The sequence below is a fragment of the Microchirus variegatus genome (genome assembly GCF_963457635.1).
Source record: "Microchirus variegatus genome assembly, chromosome: 16".
In the NCBI taxonomy this organism is placed as follows: domain Eukaryota; kingdom Metazoa; phylum Chordata; class Actinopteri; order Pleuronectiformes; family Soleidae; genus Microchirus; species Microchirus variegatus.
Window position 1 is genome coordinate 13,280,827 of NC_139817.1, and position 20,025 is coordinate 13,300,851.

The 20,025-nt window shown below is 39.6% G+C and overlaps 1 protein-coding gene across 1 annotated transcript in view; it reads left to right on the top strand.

Annotated features, from left to right (window-relative positions):
• Positions 1-20,025, top strand: part of dnm1a (dynamin 1a) — a gene marked incomplete at both ends in the record, with an annotated part of 49,381 nt that overhangs the window by 3,804 nt on the left and 25,552 nt on the right. The window contains 10 exons of the mRNA XM_083902350.1: positions 4,229-4,302; positions 4,952-5,101; positions 5,228-5,431; positions 6,904-7,002; positions 7,939-8,099; positions 8,183-8,325; positions 8,409-8,544; positions 10,694-10,761; positions 11,736-11,874; positions 17,664-17,750. Coding sequence (XP_083758476.1) covers positions 4,229-4,302; positions 4,952-5,101; positions 5,228-5,431; positions 6,904-7,002; positions 7,939-8,099; positions 8,183-8,325; positions 8,409-8,544; positions 10,694-10,761; positions 11,736-11,874; positions 17,664-17,750 — 1,261 coding nt within the window. The remainder of the gene's footprint in view (positions 1-4,228; positions 4,303-4,951; positions 5,102-5,227; positions 5,432-6,903; positions 7,003-7,938; positions 8,100-8,182; positions 8,326-8,408; positions 8,545-10,693; positions 10,762-11,735; positions 11,875-17,663; positions 17,751-20,025) is intronic.

Sequence of the window (20,025 nt, forward strand, 5' to 3'; positions counted from 1 at the left end):
CAGCACCACATCTGCTACACCTAAAACTACTGAAAACACACTTTTTAGACGATTTAGATGCTATTACACATATAAAAAAAGGAAAAATGTTTATTTTTGTATCATAATAAATATTGTCACAGAGAATTAAATGACTCCTCAGATTACTTTCAATCAGGTCTGGATTATAGCTGACCATAACATGGAAATGTGCACACCTCAACCGACTGAAAAACTTCCTTATCAGCCAAGGCTGCTGGCACCGGCACAACCCAGGAACATAAAAATACAACACAGATGCCCCCCCCCCCCACACACACACAAACACCACCACTGCAGCTGCAGCTGCTGCCATCACAATACCAACCCCCACGTTGAGATTAACTTTATGATTTATCGCTGGTTTCACGTATTACATAACACAAGAGAAGTGCTGCGTATACTCTGATGAGTAGAAGTAGTAGACACACAGCAAAGACAGCTCATGCTTTAATGACTCATAAATGATGAAAAGTACTCATCATATTAATAACAGAGTAAAAAAAAACTACAGAAAATGTACAATGTATGTTTTTCTTGCGTTCTCATGGAATTGTGATGCATAATTACACGTCTGAGAGACTGAATCTGAGCTCTTGAGATTTTCAGCATCTTAATCAATTGTAAATCTAAAAGCCCTCCTAAAAGGAACCACAGCATTGATTTCTAATCACAGGAGAAAATTAAATATTCACTTTCTCCAGTAGATGAGGCCTGATTATTTGCACAGTTGAAAAAAAAGTCCACAAAAAATATTTTCCAATGAATTCAACTTATATTTAAAGATCACAATCATTTATCTTTAATTTATCTGCTGTTTATTTGAATTGATCTTTGTCACTTTAACATCAACAAAAATAATGTATGTATCCACTTGCGTTCTAACAAATAAATAAGATTGAATTATGAACTTTAAGGGTCACAGTAAGAGTAAGAGAGCTGCCTGTGAGAGACAGAGGAAGACAGGACACTGTTACAGAGGATTACAACTAATCTGTGTTTGTGACCACAGCGACATTATTACACTCTCCCATTGGCTCTGCTCTTATCTGGAACACAGCATCCAGCGTTTCCATTGGCTCTCACTCTCTCTGTGCGAGTTAATGCATTATTCACCATCACAGCGTCCTCATCCTTCACTGACTCAAACGTTTCTGTCTGTCTTTTGCTCCTCGCTCACTAAACTGTCAGGTTTGTTATTGCTGAATGCACGAGAGCGGGATTAGACGAGGATCAGAGTGTCTGTGTGGAAATAATTCAACACAGGTGTTTGTAAGCTGTTGTATAACATTTATAAACAAAGAGAATCTATTTTTTATTTCTGTATAAACGATGAGATATTTGTACATGGAAGTGATTATATCATCTTTCTATAAAGTATAAAGTCTCACGCTTACATTATGCAACCAAAGGGAGTTAATGGCAAACATCATACAATAAAACAACAGTTTATGGATTACATTTGCACCATATTATTATTTAGTATGTATTATTTTACAGGCGGACTCTTAAAATACATGTAAATCTGTAAGACTGTTCTTGTACTCAACTGAATTTCTCAAAGGCATATTAACACATCAAAATAATCTGATCGGGATACAGTCGGACTGGAGTCAGACTCAAGAGATTGAGATTAAATTTCTCTTTTATGTGAGATACATGGAACCAATGATCTTACACAATAAAAGAAATAAAGCATAAATATCCAGTCAGTATAATAAAAGAGTGATCACAAAGCAACTCTACGAATATATTTGTTGAATGAACTGTGTCAGACTCTCCATGACTATCACATTTCTCTGTCCTTGTCCTTGCCTGCTCCTTTTGTCTCTCTCACAGTCCGATTGTCTGTGTGCATCTCATGTGCAGAGTGTTTGTCTTTTTGCTTTTTTAAAAGGAAACATTTTCCCCACCTCACTGCGGAGATAAAAACCCATGAGGCTGCAGGCGTGGGGTGGTGGGATTGGATGGTGTCAACCTCTTAGCTGGATTAGGTCACAGATGAATTAACCGGGTGATGTAGAGAGAGGAGTGTCACACACTAGAGAGAGAGAGAGAGAGAGAGAGAGTCTTCTTGTGGTGGCAGTTGGAGGGGAGGAGTGAAGTGAGAAGAAGACCTCCAGTTAAGACCATCTGTCTCCTCGTAAATGTGTCCAAGTGGGAGAGAGGGACAGTCACTCTCGCTCAGACACACACACACACACACACACACACACACACACACACACAAACCTACAGTCCCACACAGACGGGTTTCCTTTAGGGAGGAGTCCATACGATACTCAAGTCAATACTATACTCAGTTGCCATGGAATGGAAAAGAAAACATAAAATGTAATTTGACACAAAATCCCTAACCATCACATACTGGCTTCACTAAGCACTGGCTGTCAACATGTAACAGCTTTTTAACTGGATCACTGTTCAGGCACGGAACGGAATATGTGTTACAGAGTTGAAGCATTATGTTTTTTTGAAATGGCTGGTTATAGCTTGGTGGTAATACATCAGTATAAATGTTTTTGGAAAAAAGAAGTTTGGTCGTTTAAAACATGTGAAACGACTGCAGCAGACACTCAGGGTTGTGATATTGGTGTCCGTAACTGACCAGAGAAAGTGGTATCGATCCACATGCACTTTATTTTGTTGTACAAGGCTGTAGCTGAACACCAGACTCTATAATGTAAATATATACAGCATATATGTATATGTTGGTATATGCATACATTCGCTGAAGGTTGGAATAAGGATTACGTTTGTTACGAGAATCTCCAGAAAGGCCCACTTTGATTGAGTTCATAATCTTGTATCACATTCATAAATGGATTGCTCATGATTGATTTTTTTTTTTTTGCCACTAACACTGAACTGGTACTGATTCTATATACTGTGATATGGAATATAACACAGATAACGCTGCACCAATCTGACTTGTCGCTCCCAATTTCCCCAATTTTATGTCGGTAAATTGAAGAAAACGGGAACAAAGGCTTGAATAAGTGGAAATGAAAGTGGAAATGAAAGTGCAAACAATAGAATGTACAATGAGGCGTACAAAGGACCTGTATCTTGTGGTCACATGATCGCAGAGAAACAGGTGTTACTTACAGTCATAAGGTTTCAGATCTAGATACAGTGCAGCTGCATTTTTACATTTAACTATTATTAAATGACAACAAGTAACAAGTGCCGTGGCTGAAAAGCTCATTATGTTTGCATCGAAATGAAATAATAGACCAGTAAAAAAAAGTTTTACTGGTCCTTTAAAACTTCAAAATCCTAAATATTCAATGGCCAAAGGCCCAATACTGAAGGAGAGCGTCAGAACACAAATATTTTCCAATGTTTAACATGAGTTTTCCTTATTAGGGTCATGATTTAGGGCAAAAGTGTCTATTCATGTCTCATGTGTCCAAACTGCCTCAGGCTTTGCTGCAGAAATCTGACACAGAAATCTCAGCTATTTTTTATATTATATGTTCTTCAGCTTATTAGTGTTGATTTTTTTTAATCGGATACTGTATATGCACATACATACACAAACATTTGTCATCATGTTTTTTTAAAAGGAAGTAAAGCAAATAACACAAATTGTGAGGTTAAAAACTGCAGTGTGTGTCTTTGACTGCTCTTGTTGTCTTGCTGTAAACACACACACACACACACACACACACACACACACACACACACACACACACACACACACACACACGATCATCGTTGAATGAGAGCAGTCATGTCGGCAGGATGATGAGAACACACGGTGCCAGTGGCGAGCTGACATTGGCGTTGCATAATCAGCATCTTGTACACGTTGGCGGGGAATCATGTGTATAAACACACACTTCACACCTCAGTCAGCTGACGTGTAATGTATGCATTTCTGTGCGTTGCATGGTTGATACACAAAACCTCACTTTGTCGTGATGATTTTAAGCATTTTTCACTCATGGATTTGTGTGATAAATGAAATGAACATTTCTACACTGCACTGCACACACAACACACACCCACACAGTCACTCACTCTTGGCACAGACTCTCTGAGAGGATGATGCTTCAAATCATCACAAAAGCCTTGAGATGCTCAAGACTCGTTCTCTTTTGATTTTTCAGTCATTTGATGATTCATATTGTTAACGTTCCTGCTTTTATTGCCTTTACTCACCTGTAACCATATAGTTGACAGCTGTGTGTCTGTTGTGTTACAGGGATTTCCTCCCTCGTGGCTCTGGCATTGTGACTCGTCGCCCTCTGGTTCTGCAGCTCATGACCTGTCCCACAGGTAAAAAACATCCAGTCAAGCGCTTGTCGTTTAGCTCATAGGAAAAATAATTAAGTTTTATCCTGATGTGTAATATCTGTGGGTGATTTTACATGATAAAGAGATTGTTCAAGACTTTTCAAAGCCTTAGTTTCATTCAAAAATAAAGCAGAAAACAGCAAACGTACAGTAGTTTGTAGTAGTTGGAGAATCACCTTTTCACAGAAAAAAATGGTTCAAGCCAGCCTCTAGTGGTCATTAATTGAATTGCATATGAAGACACTGAAATTAATCTGTGTTCAACATTTTTACAAATAAATACAGAGTCCATCCGGGTTTAATTTATTCCCATTCTGCCCTGTGGACTCCAAACACAACATTTCCACTCAAATTTCACCAGGGGAAATCAGTCCCTCAACACGTTTTCCATTCCAGTCACTGCAGAGATGACGACAGCATCCTTGTGTTGCCATGGTAGCAATTCATTAGGCTGTATAAGGGTATGCTGATAAGCCTTTTCGCATAGCCTACTCAATAAATGAGGCTGTATTCAAGTTTAAAGTGTGTACCAAAGCTGCTATGTTTGGAATTCCTCATTGATTTTGAATGTCTATTTTTTACTGCTGGGTGTTGAGTTTCATGAATGCGTTTCCTGTCCCTGTGTCCTCAGAGTATGCAGAGTTTCTCCACTGTAAAGGCAAAAAGTTCATTGATTTTGATGAAGTGCGGCAGGAGATCGAGGCGGAGACTGACCGCGCCACGGGGGCCAACAAAGGCATCTCACCTGTGCCCATAAACCTGCGTGTCTATTCCCCTAATGGTGAGTTAGTACGCTGCGATTAACGCGTTTTATTCTTTCATCTGACTTTAAAACCAGAGAAAGATTTCATTTAATTCTCCTTGTTGGTTTAGTTTCCTCCTATTTCTTTTCATTTCCTCTCCACAGTTCTGAACCTGACACTGGTGGACCTGCCAGGAATGACCAAGGTGCCCGTGGGCGACCAACCTGCAGACATTGAGTCTCAGATCAAAGAGATGCTCACGCAGTTTGTCACCAAGGAGAACTGCCTGATGCTGGCCGTGTCCCCGGCCAACTCTGATCTGGCCAACTCTGACGCTTTAAAGATTGCCAAAGAGGTCGACCCTCAGGGTAAAGCACAGAAGTTTATTCCTCTACTCCAATGTGTTTTAGAGGGGAAATGCTGTTCTTTTTTTTTACTCTAGATCAAGAAGAAATGATCACATTTTACAATCTTTTATAGATTCAAGTATCAAAGATGATAAAGCCACGCTCATTTTAGAATTGTTATCATAAGCTTCACTTAACCAAAGCTTCATAAGAGTCATAATATTCAGCAAATCTTTATCCAAAAAGACAGAATTAAAAAATATGCTCAATAAATTGACAGCATTAAAACAGGCCAGTGTATTTCAGTTAAAATCCAACAATGGACAAGTCACGGGTTAAATCTTTAACTCTTTATTGCATCCAAATTCAAATGCTTACTGTATGTTTGGCGTCCAGGCTCCAGCTCAGTCACTCCCTCCAGATATGTTACATTGACATGCCCGGGAGTGATTAGCAGCCAGCATAGCAAATCTCCCCTGGAGCCTGCAGGTGTCATGGCGTCACAGGGAATGGGACCCAAAAAACAGAACTCAGACAGCCAGGTAAAAATCCCGCACCAGAGGTGCCAAGCAAATAACAAAAAAAGGTTTAACAAAAAGGTGCTGTGCCAATCTCAAAGCTGACATAGGGCGATAGGTGGGGTCATCAGTCCATCACATGGACACACCTACAGTCAATTTAGAGTATCCAATTTGCCCAAATCTGCATGTTTTTGGACTGTGGGAGGAAACCAGAGAACCCATAGAGAACCCCCCCCACACACACACATGGGGAGACCATGCAAACTCCGTGCAGAAAGGCCCTTGTTTAGTTACAACTTGTAACAATTAATCGATTACTAAATGAATCGTCAACTAGTTTGATTATCCATTAATCGGTTTGAAGCTTTTTTCATGATTAAAACATGATTTCTGATTGTTTTAGCTTCTTTGCTCCACATAAAGAAATCATTCAAACTGAATCATTTCGGTTTGTGGACAAAACAAGACATTGAAGAACATGGAAGGTTTGAAAAAACACTGATCAAAGTTTTTTTTTTTTTTTTTTTTAACATTTTCTGACATTTCATGGACCAACCGATTTATCGAGAGATTAATCGATTACGAAAATAATTGTTAGTTGCAGCTCTACCTTGTTCCAAACGATGATGAATAACAATTAAGGTTATAATTTCCAACAAATCTTTTTCTGGAATAATGTAGGACCCTAAATATGGACGTAATAAACCCAGGTTTGACATTCATCACTGACATTAAAATGCCACATAATTATATTCACTAATTCATTCATTCATTGAATGAATGAATTAGTGAATGAATGAATGAATCAATAATACATTTTGTTAAGACAATATGAATTACTGGTGTGTTAACATTGTACTTTTAATTTTGTGAAACATAACTAGAATCAGCATTTGGGGATTGTTTTATTCATTTTTGTTCAGTGCCGTTGATAAATCATGTCCGTGTGTGTGTGTTTGTGTTTATATGAAGGTATGAGGACCATTGGTGTCATCACCAAACTGGACCTGATGGACGAGGGGACAGACGCGAAAGACATCCTTGAGAATAAACTGCTTCCACTCAGGAGGGGTGAGCACAAACGTTCACCTTCTCCACTCTGGCGGTGACGCACTGTTTCCCTCTTGTGGTAAAAATGTGGCCGCACTGAAAAAAAAGTTCACTTCTCCGACCGCTGACAGGAGCCGAGGGAGGGTAAAATAAAACAGCACTGAGGAAGAAATCAAAACAGAGACAGAGAGGTAGAAGAGAAGAGAGGAAGAAAGAGGAAGAAAAAGAAAATAACAGTCCTGGAAAAGAGCTTACATGCATGTATCTTGTGGGTTGCCCTTTACTGCAATGTGCTGATGTGGTGCTTTTCTTTTCCATTTGCTCTTGGTTAAGACCCAGGCATGTGCTTTTGAATATTTTCCATCTCCTTTGTTTTTTTTTTTTTTTGCTTAATTTTTTCCACCCCCTTCTCCTTCTTCTTGTGCAGTGCTCTGTCTCTAACTGTCTAATGTCGTGAATGTTCACATTTACAAGGCTGCTGGCTCACGGTCCCATTAGTTATAGAGCATGAAACGGCCTTTAACTGAGTGATGCATGAGAAATTTTAACTGGAGGTGAAATGGGATCCATGTGACCTGAACTCTGGTTTTTTTTTATGTGCCTTTTCTTTTTTTCTCTGCGTCTTTAAAAAAAAACTTGGACCCACATACACTGACATTTATTCATGTTTTTCTTCTTTTTTGCCCCTCATTCCTCCCCTTCATTCATCCTTCTTTTATATCCCATGTCTCTTAAAATGCGGTTGAAAACAGCTAAACATTATTAAAAGCTGTTTTTCAGTGGTCGGCTGCTGGATGTGCTCGTCATTCTTGGGTTTTGGGCTGTTCAAACTCACTTCTGATGTAGATAATACAAAGATAAAAAGAGAATACAGAAGCATTTGCATCTTTGTTGGTCTTTTTTTCGCTACAATTCCAGGAAATTATAAACAAGAGTTTGCAAATCCCCTGTGTCCAGGTTACATTGGTGTTGTGAACAGGAGCCAGAAGGACATTGATGGAAGGAAGGACATTAATGCTGCCATGGCTGCTGAGAGGAAGTTCTTTCTCTCCCATCCTGCATATAGACACTTGGCAGACCGCATGGGCACTACCTACCTCCAGAAAGTCCTCAATCAGGTGTGTAAAAGAGTAAAAGAGCAATAAAGTTTCCCCCATCATGACTAATTTTGCCTAACGCGGACTATATATGACCTGCACAGCAACTGACCAACCACATACGGGACACGCTGCCGGGCCTCCGAGCCAAACTACAGAGTCAGCTTCTGTCCATAGAGAAGGAGGTGGAGGAGTACAAGAATTTCAGACCTGACGATCCATCACGCAAGACCAAGGCTCTGCTCCAGTGAGTGTAAACTGAAGGTACATGCGCAGCCAGGTGTAGATGTAGATGAATATTATTGACATCTCTACCGTCTCCCCCTGCAGGATGGTGCAGCAGTTCTCTGTGGATTTTGAGAAGTGCATCGAAGGCTCCGGGGACCAGATCGACACGGCGGAGTTGTCCGGTGGTGCCAGGATCAATCGCATCTTCCATGAACGCTTCCCCTTTGAACTGGTCAAGGTGAGTGTGCCAGATTTTCAGTTTATTTTTGCAGTACGGTTTAAAACTGGTTTAGTTTACTGTCCCACACTGAAATATGGGATGTGTCTGTGTCGCGTCTCCTCCTGCCTTCCATGTGGATTTCTCTGACATCCATTGATTTACAAGACACCATTATTCAGCGAAACAGATCAGAAAACAGTGTAGAACATAAATTACAAGTAATACACATAAATCGTGTTTTTCTAGGCTCTCGACTTATGGTTAGCAAAGTTAGATTCAAATCATTGTCAAAAAAGTTCACCCAAAAGCCTATCAGCTCCACACTATTTTCTCTGTGTTTAGCTATCACTCATCACCGCACCCCACATAGTAAGCGATCATATCTATCTATTCTATGACAGTCGGAGGCAACAGCAACATTGGGCGAGTAAATCGTGATGACTGCAAAAAGGTGGAGATATGACTGAAAACTAGTTCTGGCTGGGCATGTTAACTCGTCAGTGGCAGTTAACGGTGTCAACGTTAACGCACATTAGCGCATGCCGTGTTCCCATGACGACTGACTGGAAAAAGACGTGTGTGACGTCATGTTTACGTGACTCCCGATTGTTAAAATGAGTCTCTAAAGTAACGCAAAACTTTAAAAACAGAGGCAGTACAAACGCAGTACACAGGTACGCTGGTTATTTGTAGCACTGCTCTTTTCGTTTAGTAATCAGACCGATCCAGATCGACTATAAGCACGCTAACGGCCCTAAAGGAGCTAACGGAGCTAAGTAGTAAAAGGTGCCTGGATTCTGGTGCGACAGCACATAAACACGAAGTCATGCACATCTTTTTCTGGTCAATCGTCATGGAAACGTGTCATGCGTTAATGTGCGTTAATGTTGACGCCGTTAAGGTGCCCAGCACTACTGAAAACATAAAAAGTGCCCATGACACATTTCGGATGTGAATTATAATACTTGAAAAAGCTTGATTATTCAGCTGTTTAAAGTAAGAGTAAAATCTTCTTGTCCACACTGTCGCTGCATACAAAGAATCGATCCCTCTGTCAGGTCTGATAGTTTTGCTTGACAGAGCCCATTTTCAGAGAAAGGATGCAGCAGCAAAACAACAACAAAAATCAGCAAACTTTACGCACTGGAGCTTTAATATAAGATTCAGCTCAGCAATCACAATGTGCACACTTGTTTTCACCTCAGCTCTACATCCTTTATAATAATTTGACATTATCTTCACCCAGAGCCGGTTGTCCACCTTCTCATCCACCTTCTCCGGCCATTTACCTCACACTGACCTCCTTCATCTTCCTCTCATGTCCTCCCTCTGAGGAAATAAAACTCAGTGCCTGTGACTGAGCCTGCAGAAAAATGGCCCATCGGTTTCCCACAGAGCAGGTTGTTTCCTGTGAGCAGGAGCTTGGCTCACAACACAGAAAACCTCAGTGTCTGTTAGACGTATTAGACGTCAGTTTATCACCGTGCTCTGTTTAAAAATATGAAAAAAGATAGGTGCATTGCCTTTGATAAGTGATAAATGACTGCTTATAAAAATATTATTTCCTGTTTGGGGAAAAGCCTGAATAACATTCCCAAAATAAAAGCAGCAGTAAGAGATTGTTTGTGTTCCATCCCAGTGGTTCCCATCATTTTCACAACGTACTGTATTTATGTCAGATGTTGCATATCAGATTATGCAGCAATTCATAGGAAAATTCAGTCTATTTTTGTATAATTTTGATATTTTGGGGAATTCCACTCTCACATAGGGCTGGGCAATAATTCAGTAACAAAGTAATAAATATGATATAAGCAATTGTGTCTAAAAGTACATAAACAATATATACATCAATATATTTAACAACTACAGAGTAAAACTTAAAATGTCTGACATTTTATTGAGATAACTGCTGTTATTGACTGAAATGTTCTTTTTTTTTTTATCCTGATAATATTTTTGGCCATACATTATTCTCATATTGATATGAAATGGTAAATATTAACAGTAACAGGTGTAGTTTATGTTACTACAAACTTCCCTTAAAGCGCGCCCATTAAATTAAAAAGATGTATTATACAACGTGCCTATTCTTAAAAAGTGGATTATGTGGTACTTTTTAAAATGAATGAATACATAATCTACAATAATTGCTGTTTGTTTTCAGATGGAGTTTGATGAGAAGGAGCTGCGGAAGGAGATCAGCTACGCCATCAAGAACATTCACGGCATCAGGCACGTCCGCCCTCTATTTCTCCTCCTCTCACACACACCCGTTCCTTCACTTCACTTCACCTCTGTCTCTCCTTCTCCAGTCACTTCTGCTGCATTTAACTGACTTTGGCTCCTTTTAATCACAAAGACTTGGCACAAGTTCTCTGTTCATTACTAATAGCATCAGTGCACTAGGAATGAGGATATTTTGGGATCAGATATTTGACTTTTTGTCTCTGGTTGGTGAAATGGTGAATTTGAGATTCTAAAAGTATCATAAAGTACCTATGCATCTTAATTTGAATCACTGGAATGTTTTTGTCTGATTTAAATTGTGCATTTGATCCAGTGACAGTGTTTTGGGTACTTGTGCACTTGCACAGATAGTAAATATAACATAATTATTCTATTTGGATAATTTACCAGCCTGCTGACAGTAACTTATTAAATCTTAATAGTGTTTTAAATGGCAATAAAACAATGACTGGGTCGTTGTTTTCTCACTGTTTTTAGAGTTCCATTGTATGGCTGAACTATTTTGGGAAGGCTATAATATAGTATTGTGATATATTGCATTTTTACATTTTAATTCAAGGTTCAGTTTAATATTCATTGTGTAATCGATTTAAAATGTGACGTAGCACGTCACCATCAAAACAGTAACTAATCTATATACTTTTGCAATGATAATAACCTTTTCCAACATGTTAAATTTTATCATTTGCATAGAAAAAAAAGATTACAAAAAAAATCTAATAATTAAATTTCAGCTTTAGAGATTTGCATTGTTTCTATTTACATTCTGATTAATTGTTCAGCACCATTTCTTTTTGTTTATGTTTTTGGGGTAAAAGCTCAGAAATGGAGGGAAATTCTTTTACAATTAACACTCTTCTCTTTACCCAACCCTCCTCCCTCCCTCCTTTTCTTTCTCTCCATCACCCTTTTTTCTTCTTCTTTGGCCCTGTGGCTGGCTCTCTCTCTCTGCTGGGCAGAACTGGCCTCTTCACCCCGGACATGGCCTTTGAGACCATTGTGAAAAGGCAGATTGGGAAGATTAAAGAGCCGTGCACCAAATGTGTGGACATGGTCATTTCTGAGCTAGTCAATACGGTTAGGCAGTGTACCAAGAAGGTAAAAAAAACAACAGTAAACGGTGGACAGCACTATTTTTTTTATATTATTATTATTTCCATCCCTCGTCTGCAAAGTCCCTGTGCTGTTTACTCCCTGTTACTGAAGCCACCTGGCCTCGCTCCAAACCCTGCTGTTGTTGGACAGTGAGGGGGACATGTGGAGTGGCAGGGTGGGCTGCAGTATGTTTGCCTGCCTGCCTACTGTACTGCTTTGGACAGGTTTGGCTGGTTACAGGCTGGTTATGGTTGAAAAGCTGTTGCTGAAGGAAAAACCAGTGTGGAGGCTGAGCTGTCATCAGAGCGTGGTTGCCACATAAGAGTCAGAGAAGTTCAATTTTATATAATGATGTTTATGTTTACCAGTAAGTCGAATCAGAAAGCGATGAATTATCTGTATTATTTTTCTTCTCTATGTTCCCTGGGCAGCCAATGGCTTAGTGTAAATGGAACTTGGCTTGTAAATGAAGGGTTGCTGGGGTACCCAATCCCCAAATATGCGGAACACACATCTGCTGTGGCGGCCCCGAGATCTTAAGTCAAATTACATGAATGAAAGTAAGACGAGATGGACTAACTGAAGTGAGAAGACATGCAAACAGATCAGAGCATCACTGAAAACACAAAGAAGTTAATTCCCTGCTCAGAAATCCGGGTTGTGCAGCAATTTATGAGAGAAACACATAGAGTCTGATAGTTTTGAATGACAGAACCTACTTTCAAATGAAGGACACAGCATATAAAATTACTAACACAATAAAAATCACTAAAAGCAAATTTAATTGTTTTTTTTTTGGGGTAGTTTTCCTCAAGCAGCTTCCTTCTATGAATATCTATGACGCCATCCCTCTTAAGACCGTTTTTGAGCTTTGATCCTACTTAGACTGAGACACAATAGGCTACACACATCTTGTGTGAATCACTGAGACTCGCTGGCAGCCATAACGGATGACCTCAGCCTTCAGACGTCGTGGTGTGTGTGTGTGTGTGTGAGACTGCAGCGGCGGCTGTGCACCTGCAGCACACAGGAGCTATGATGACCATGGCTTAAAGGCCTCGAGGGGCCACAGAAACAGAAGCCTCTGAGTTTGGCCCAGTGAAAGAGCAGTAACCTTTATCCAAACTGTGACCAAACAATTACAACAGTTGTACTGCTGCTACAGTGCTGTCGGGAGGCCTGGGGGATAATAAATGTTATGACTAAACGGTCCTGATGGAAGTCAGAGGAGGCAGAAGGATGGGTGGAGAAAGTCAAAGTGCAAAATGAGGTAGAGCCCGCTCACTTATTGCATCGCCACAAAACACTTTTTTACATTTTAATCCAATGCAGAACTTCCTCTTCCTTTAAAATCAATAAATATTTTAGTTATAATGGAATAAGTATGTGGGCTTTACCCTTTTTGCACTTCATATCCAAAGTCAAAGGTCAACAGTGGGCAGATCAGGTCATCATGGCTGAGCGTGGTGTTGCATCGCTGTGGTCTCACTGTTGTGTGGCTTAGATATTTTGGAGTTGTTCAGGCTGTGTGCTTTCTCTCTTTTCTTCCTCTATCGCTATCTCTCTCTTTCCTCTCCGCTGATAGAGAGACACTCCAGTGCTGCCCTGTTTTAGAATGATGGCTTCAGGGGAAACCAAATGTCTCACTTGCTGTTTTCCCCCCCCAAAACCCCCACACTTCTTCTTGTGTTTTTAATCTGTCATTTCCTTTGTTCCCATCTTTAATCTCCTCCCTTCTTTCACCATTACTTTTCTTTTTATTCCTCTCTCTACCCTCTTCATTATTGAAATCCTTCATTTGTTTCTTCTTCCTCTCATTTTTCCTTCACACTTTTTGTTTTTTGTTTTTTACTTCACTCCTCTCCCCCCCACCACCCTGTGCTGACTGCCTATCCCCTACAGGACGGGGCTGTTCACCCCTGACCTGGCCTTTGAGGCCATAGTGAAAAAGCAGATCCAAAAGCTGAAGGAGCCCACACTGAAGTGTATAGATATGGTAGTGAGCGAACTCACCTTCACCATTCAAAAGTGTAGTCAAAAGGTAAAATAAGAAAGAGAACCAGAGCACAGTGACTATCTTTGATCAATGCACAGATATGGGTGGACCGATAAACAAGATATAAACAAGAGATAAAAGATATACATTTTAGTGATTTAGATGGCATACCATATTTTTTCGACACTTGAGAAAACAATTAAGTCCAAACGTGCCGTTTAACCTCAATGCACTAAGTCAAGTAAGCAACATGATACTGTTTGCTTATGGAGCTAAATTTAATTTTTAATTTACAGAGCCCCTTAAGTCCCAGAAACATGTTATACATGTCTGTAGTGTTTTTTTTAACCACAGGGATGAGTTGCAGCTCTAAGTTTATAAACTGGCTACATTAGTAAAGAGCAACTTGCCAGGTCATAATTTACCCCACTGAGTCCTTGCATCCTAATCCAACTATCCATGACAACCTTTTAAATTAAAATAAAATAGGCTGTTGTTACTGTCAAGCCCTAAAAACAGATATAAATATATAATGTCATATAATGTCATTTGTAATTTGAAGTGTTTTACGGCTCCTTTCACCCATTGTATCTTTAAGAGAGTAAATAATCAACTGCACTTGCATGAGTTTAGTTAAGCAAATCCACTTGCTTGAGTTAAACTAAACTAAATTCCAGTTTATCCTCTCAGTATATCTTTTCAAACCATTTTGTAAAAACCAAACCAATCCAAAATATTAAGATTATCTCATAAATTAAACATCCAAAAATCCTCTCAATATCAGAATAGTTGTGACCTCCCGCATAGTTGATAAAAAGCATCATAAAGTCCATGGTCAAACATTTTTTTCAAGTAGCAAAATCCCATTTCCTTCAAAAACATGTGGTCAAAGACAGTTAGTGGTTATCGGTCTGTCCTTACTCTCTATTTTAAAACCTGCATTTTGATTAAACTTTGTCTTCTGTCAGTTATTGGCCTTATTTTATAACATAATATAATATAATAAACTGCATGTTGGACTCTTTTTGTCATATCTGACGTCATGTTGTCTAAAAAAACACTAATGTTTTGATTTCATTTGGTTTCAGTCTTATTTTATTTCTGTCTTTGTTGGCTTATGATTTTACGATGGAGTGACTGATTGTGTAGTTCCACTTAGCGTCTAATCAACACACCTTTATTGTTTTCCACCCTCCTTTATATTTCTATCATCCTCTCCATTCCTCTCATTCTCTAACTGTTTAGACCTGCTGCTTCCTCCCAAAGCAAATTCCCTCCAACGAGAGCATGACCTCCTTTGGATTTCTCTTCTCTTTGGCTTCACTTTCAGAGACATACTGTATTTAAAGATGCTGTATTTTAATATACAATGTTTGGGAAAATCCACAAAGGGGTCAGTTTGAAGTCTTCCTCAAACTCCCATTTCTCCCCGCCACCAACCATCTTCACCCTCCTCCTGCTCTCGCGGCTCCTCTGCATTGCATGTCAGTCTCAGTCAACGTGAGTCTCTGCCTGCTGCCTTTTTTTTTGTAGTTTTTGTTATTAGGAAACAAATATTTCTCTGTTTCTGTGTCAAATTTAAGACACGGAACATGTCAGCTGCCTTTCTCAGCCTTCAAGTTACAATGCACCTTTCCTCACATCAAAAAAATTATGTTTTGAGTTGCTTTGAAATTCATTTCTGTCTTTGTTTTGTTCAGTAAAAAGTGTCGTTTTCATGGTTTTCACTGTTTTTTCCCCCACAAAAAACGTGAAACCTATGAATTTATCTTCATCACATGAATTCACCAGCGTACAATTGGACACTGGTGAAACTGTTAATTACCACAAGTCTCTCCTCACTGCTTTACCAAGTTGAAAACTGTTGCTCGATTTGATGGGATGCAGATTTTAAAGTTTGGAAAACTACAATGTGCTAGTGCTAAATGGAAAATGTAAGATTTTGTCTAAAAGTACGTTTTTGAGCATACTAACAACGTTTAACAACACCAGCTTCATAGAAAAAAGTTCAGATGCATGATATTGGACTTTTTGCCGATGTTTGTGCCAATAAACGGGCCTTCTATTTTAGTCTTTAGTCTCATCGGCAGATCTTTGCTTGACTGTCAATATCTGACATTTTAAATCCAATATCTACCATTACCAATCTTGTACATCCATCCATCCATTATCTACCGCTTTTTCCTCCACCAGAGGGTCACGGGGGGTGCTGTGCCCATATCAGCAGACATTGGGCGATAGGCGGGGCACGCCCTGGACAGCTCGCCAGTCCATCGCAGGGCCACACACAGACAAACAACCATTCACTCACACTCACACACCTACGGTCAATTTAGAGAGGTCAATTCACCTAATCCCCATATCGCATGTTTTTGGACTGTGGGAGGAAGCCGGAGAACCCGGAGAAAACCCACGCACACACGGGGAGAACATGCAAACTCCTTGCAGAAAGACCCTTGTTCCAAAGTTGTTCCAAACGGGGCTCGAACCCAGGAACCCGGGTCTTCTTGCTGCAAAGGCAAGAGTGCTAACCACTACACCAACCGTGGGCCCCAATCTTGTACATCCAGAGTAAAAATAAATAAATAAAATAAGCAACATACAGCATACTTTGAGGTATTAGGAAAGAGGATGTAGAGTTTTAACCTGTTGGTGTTAACCCGTGTTGCTAATGATATAAACAAGGTAAAGAAAGAGGCATAATGGATGTGATTTGCATCACATAATGTTCACCTAACGCAAAGTAAAATGTCCGCTTTGAAAAGACTCAGATGTAACAGTGGATTTTCACACTCTTAACATTAAAATACCAAAGGTGGTTCTATAATGATATGCACCTTAGTTTCAGAAAAAAGAGGTGGTAAATAAATCTAAAGAGGTAAACAAATCTAAAGAGACTCCACTGGCCTTTCCTTAATATCGCTGTTGCTCAGAGTTCAACACAGAAGTGAGAGAAATTGAAAGCTTGACAGATCTGCACTCATCCCTTTGCATTAAGACTTTAGTCATAAAGTAATTGGACTGACATTCATTTTAACAGTGTAACCCACTATTAACGCCTCATTTGCATCCTCTGCTCTGTAATTGGACCAAACTGGGAGGCTGTGAAGTGAAGCAACTTGGGGAAACAGGAGGAGGCTCATTGATATCCCTTCACTCCTAAATCCATCTGACAGACGTGAAAGATGCATCGCAACTTGCAAGAAAACTGTGTATTTTTCTTCTTGCCCTGTGATTTTGGTTTGGATTTTTTTCTCCCTCCCTCCTCACACTTCTCCCAAATGTGTTTGTGTCACATTGGAAGCCCACCAACGTCTGCGTTTGTGGACTTACAATGAGCTCATGGAAAAAAAGACCCACAGTGCTGGGAAAAAAATAATCTTTTTTGTTGATGTCAGGAACATTTGCTTATTATTGTTTTATTTTTCTTCTTGTGCTTATTCTTTATTTTGTGTGTGGCAGTATCAGAGACTTGGCACTTCTCTTTGGCTTTTGTCCAGTCTGGACATAAACTCCAGTGACATAAACACAGTCGCTTGGTCAGAATATGCAGAGAGAGGAGCTAAGTCTGGAACAAACGCCACAACACAACATGTTTAATTGTGTCTCTGTAGCATTTTTGTTGTACTTAACTGGTGGAACTGTGCGTTGTGGTTCAGCAAGATGAGTCATTTTGTGGTTTACTTTTGTGACAGTTATTTGTGTGTGTGTGTGTGTGTGTGTTGCAATAGTTTTGTTTGTTTGCTTGTTTGTTTTGTTTTTCCTTCCACCTACCTACTAATCTCTGTGGTCACAGCTGGCTCAGTATCCAATGCTGCGGGAGGAGATGGAGAGAATCGTCACCCAGCACATCAGAGACAGAGAGAGCCGCACTAAATGCCAGGTAACAGAAATGACATGGAATGACATGAAATGACACAATATTATTGTTTTACATGAACATACGACTAGTTGTGTTATAAATGAAGTCATTTTGTGTACAAAGATTAGTTATGGACAGACAGAAATACAGAAGTACATGAAAATCTATACAGTCTATACAATCTATACAAGAACAGGATCAAGTTTACAAAGGTTTTCAAGCCCCCTTAAAGATTCTTGGAAGTCTTCCCAATGGAGTCAAACTTCAAATCCTGTTGTAAAGTGGTAAACAGTGAAGGTAATAAAGGCTGTTACTGCGTGACATGTAGGAGGAGATGATATGAGGACAGCAGTCCAAGGATTGATTTGTAGATGAACTCAAAAGTCTCTGTGTGGATAATGATGACCATCTGACCATAAAGTACAGTGATAAGTGGGGTGTCTATAGCCAGCTATGAGTCTTCTGAGGGTTCCGTGTAAGACAGCGTCCAGCATCTGTAGAGAGCTGGCAGTGGCTTTCACGTAAACCATGTCACCATTAGGGATTCAACGGTATTCGGTATTTTACTGAATCGTTCGGTACACCCTGTTAGGTTCAATACGCAACGGCAAACAACGGTATTTCGGTATGTTTCAGTCCTTCAAAATGAATTAAAATACACAATGCTGCATGATTAGATCGACTTTGGAGCAGAGATAAACCACGGTGTGCAAGCATCTGTTATGCAGCGCAGTGAAGTTGGTTTTAAGTTGGATATTGGACAGACACTCGCTCAACAGCGCCACCTAGAGCAAGCGTCATCACCCGTCTCTTTCACTTGGAGCAGCATGGTGTATTTGTAGTTGTAGTTTCTGCGAGTGGGTTAAAATTGTGTTTATTTTTGTTGTATAGCACTAAACATTATTTATTTTTAATTTGTGTGGTTTCATGTTTGCTGTTTCATTTGATCTGATAGTGCACTATTGTGGTAAGACAGTGGCAATTCCAAGCCGTTTCCTGGTGTTGAAAGTAAGCCATGACTCATCCCTAATGAAGAACCCAAGCTTTAGTTTCAACTTCTTTAAAAGGTTTTCAATATGGGACATAAAAGAGAGCTGTAAAGAGTCCACAAACTTGATAGGTACATCTTTGCTAAGTGTTTTAACAACTGCTGGATCGATATCTGTGTAACCGGTCTTAACTTAAAAGACCAGAATGCAATTCTAGGGTTTCTCACAAGTCTCTGTATTATTTGACAAAAAGCATGCAGTCATTCATCTGCTGTATGCCATTCCCTCTCCAGCCATGTTGAAACAATTCTGGATCAATGAATTAATCAATTAAAATAATATTACAAACATTAGCAACGTATAAAAAAACAAAAATAAAGTACTAAAATAATAGTCCAAATAATAAACAAATGAAGCTTTAAATAACATATACACTCACATTTTATAATAAACAATGAAATAATATATGAATTCTTAACATCTCATTCACTCAATAAAACAATCCATTAAACACATTAATCACAATGAAAGTGCATCTCCATACCTGTATTATTTGACAAAAACAACGTGTCATCCATCTGCTGTATATGCCATTCCATCTGTAATCAAACGAAGGACTCATCAGCCGCATGCAGGACGTTCTCTCTCATCCTCGTGCACACGTACACGCACACACACGCACGCACTCACGCTGGCGGCTAGCGTTAGCTGCTAGTTTTAAGACGATAGCTCGCCAAATTCACGTTCCTAGCCGACACGTTCCTAAACTCTCTCTCTCACGCACACAATGCTCCCCCCGCGACTAACCAAGCCTAATTATGACAGTTTTATGATGTTTACAACACAATTAGACACTCAACAAAACTTAGTTTACCTCCAGCCATGTTGAGACGATTCTGGCTGGAGTGGGCGTGCGCGGGGCGCTGCCATACCTACGCATGTACGCGATTACGTCACGGTCCGATAAAATGCATTGCTCCTCATGCTAATTGAATTTAATTAAAGGCAGTAAACAACTGTTTTTCTTTTAATTTATAGGTTTCTCCCAATTTGGTAGCCGAGCAAACATTATTTACCCTCATACATCGACTACTCTGTGGACAGAGATTTGGTTAGACTGTTTTATTATTATTATTACACTTAAACTTCCTTAAAAGGTAACTTGTTTTACTTCTATTTATTTATTTATTTCAACAATCGAGCCTTAATACTGTTCACACTTAACACCCGATACTGGAACATTCAGCAACATTTATCACACATGGAATATTTTCACAATACCAAGACACAGTAAGAGCCACGAGTTA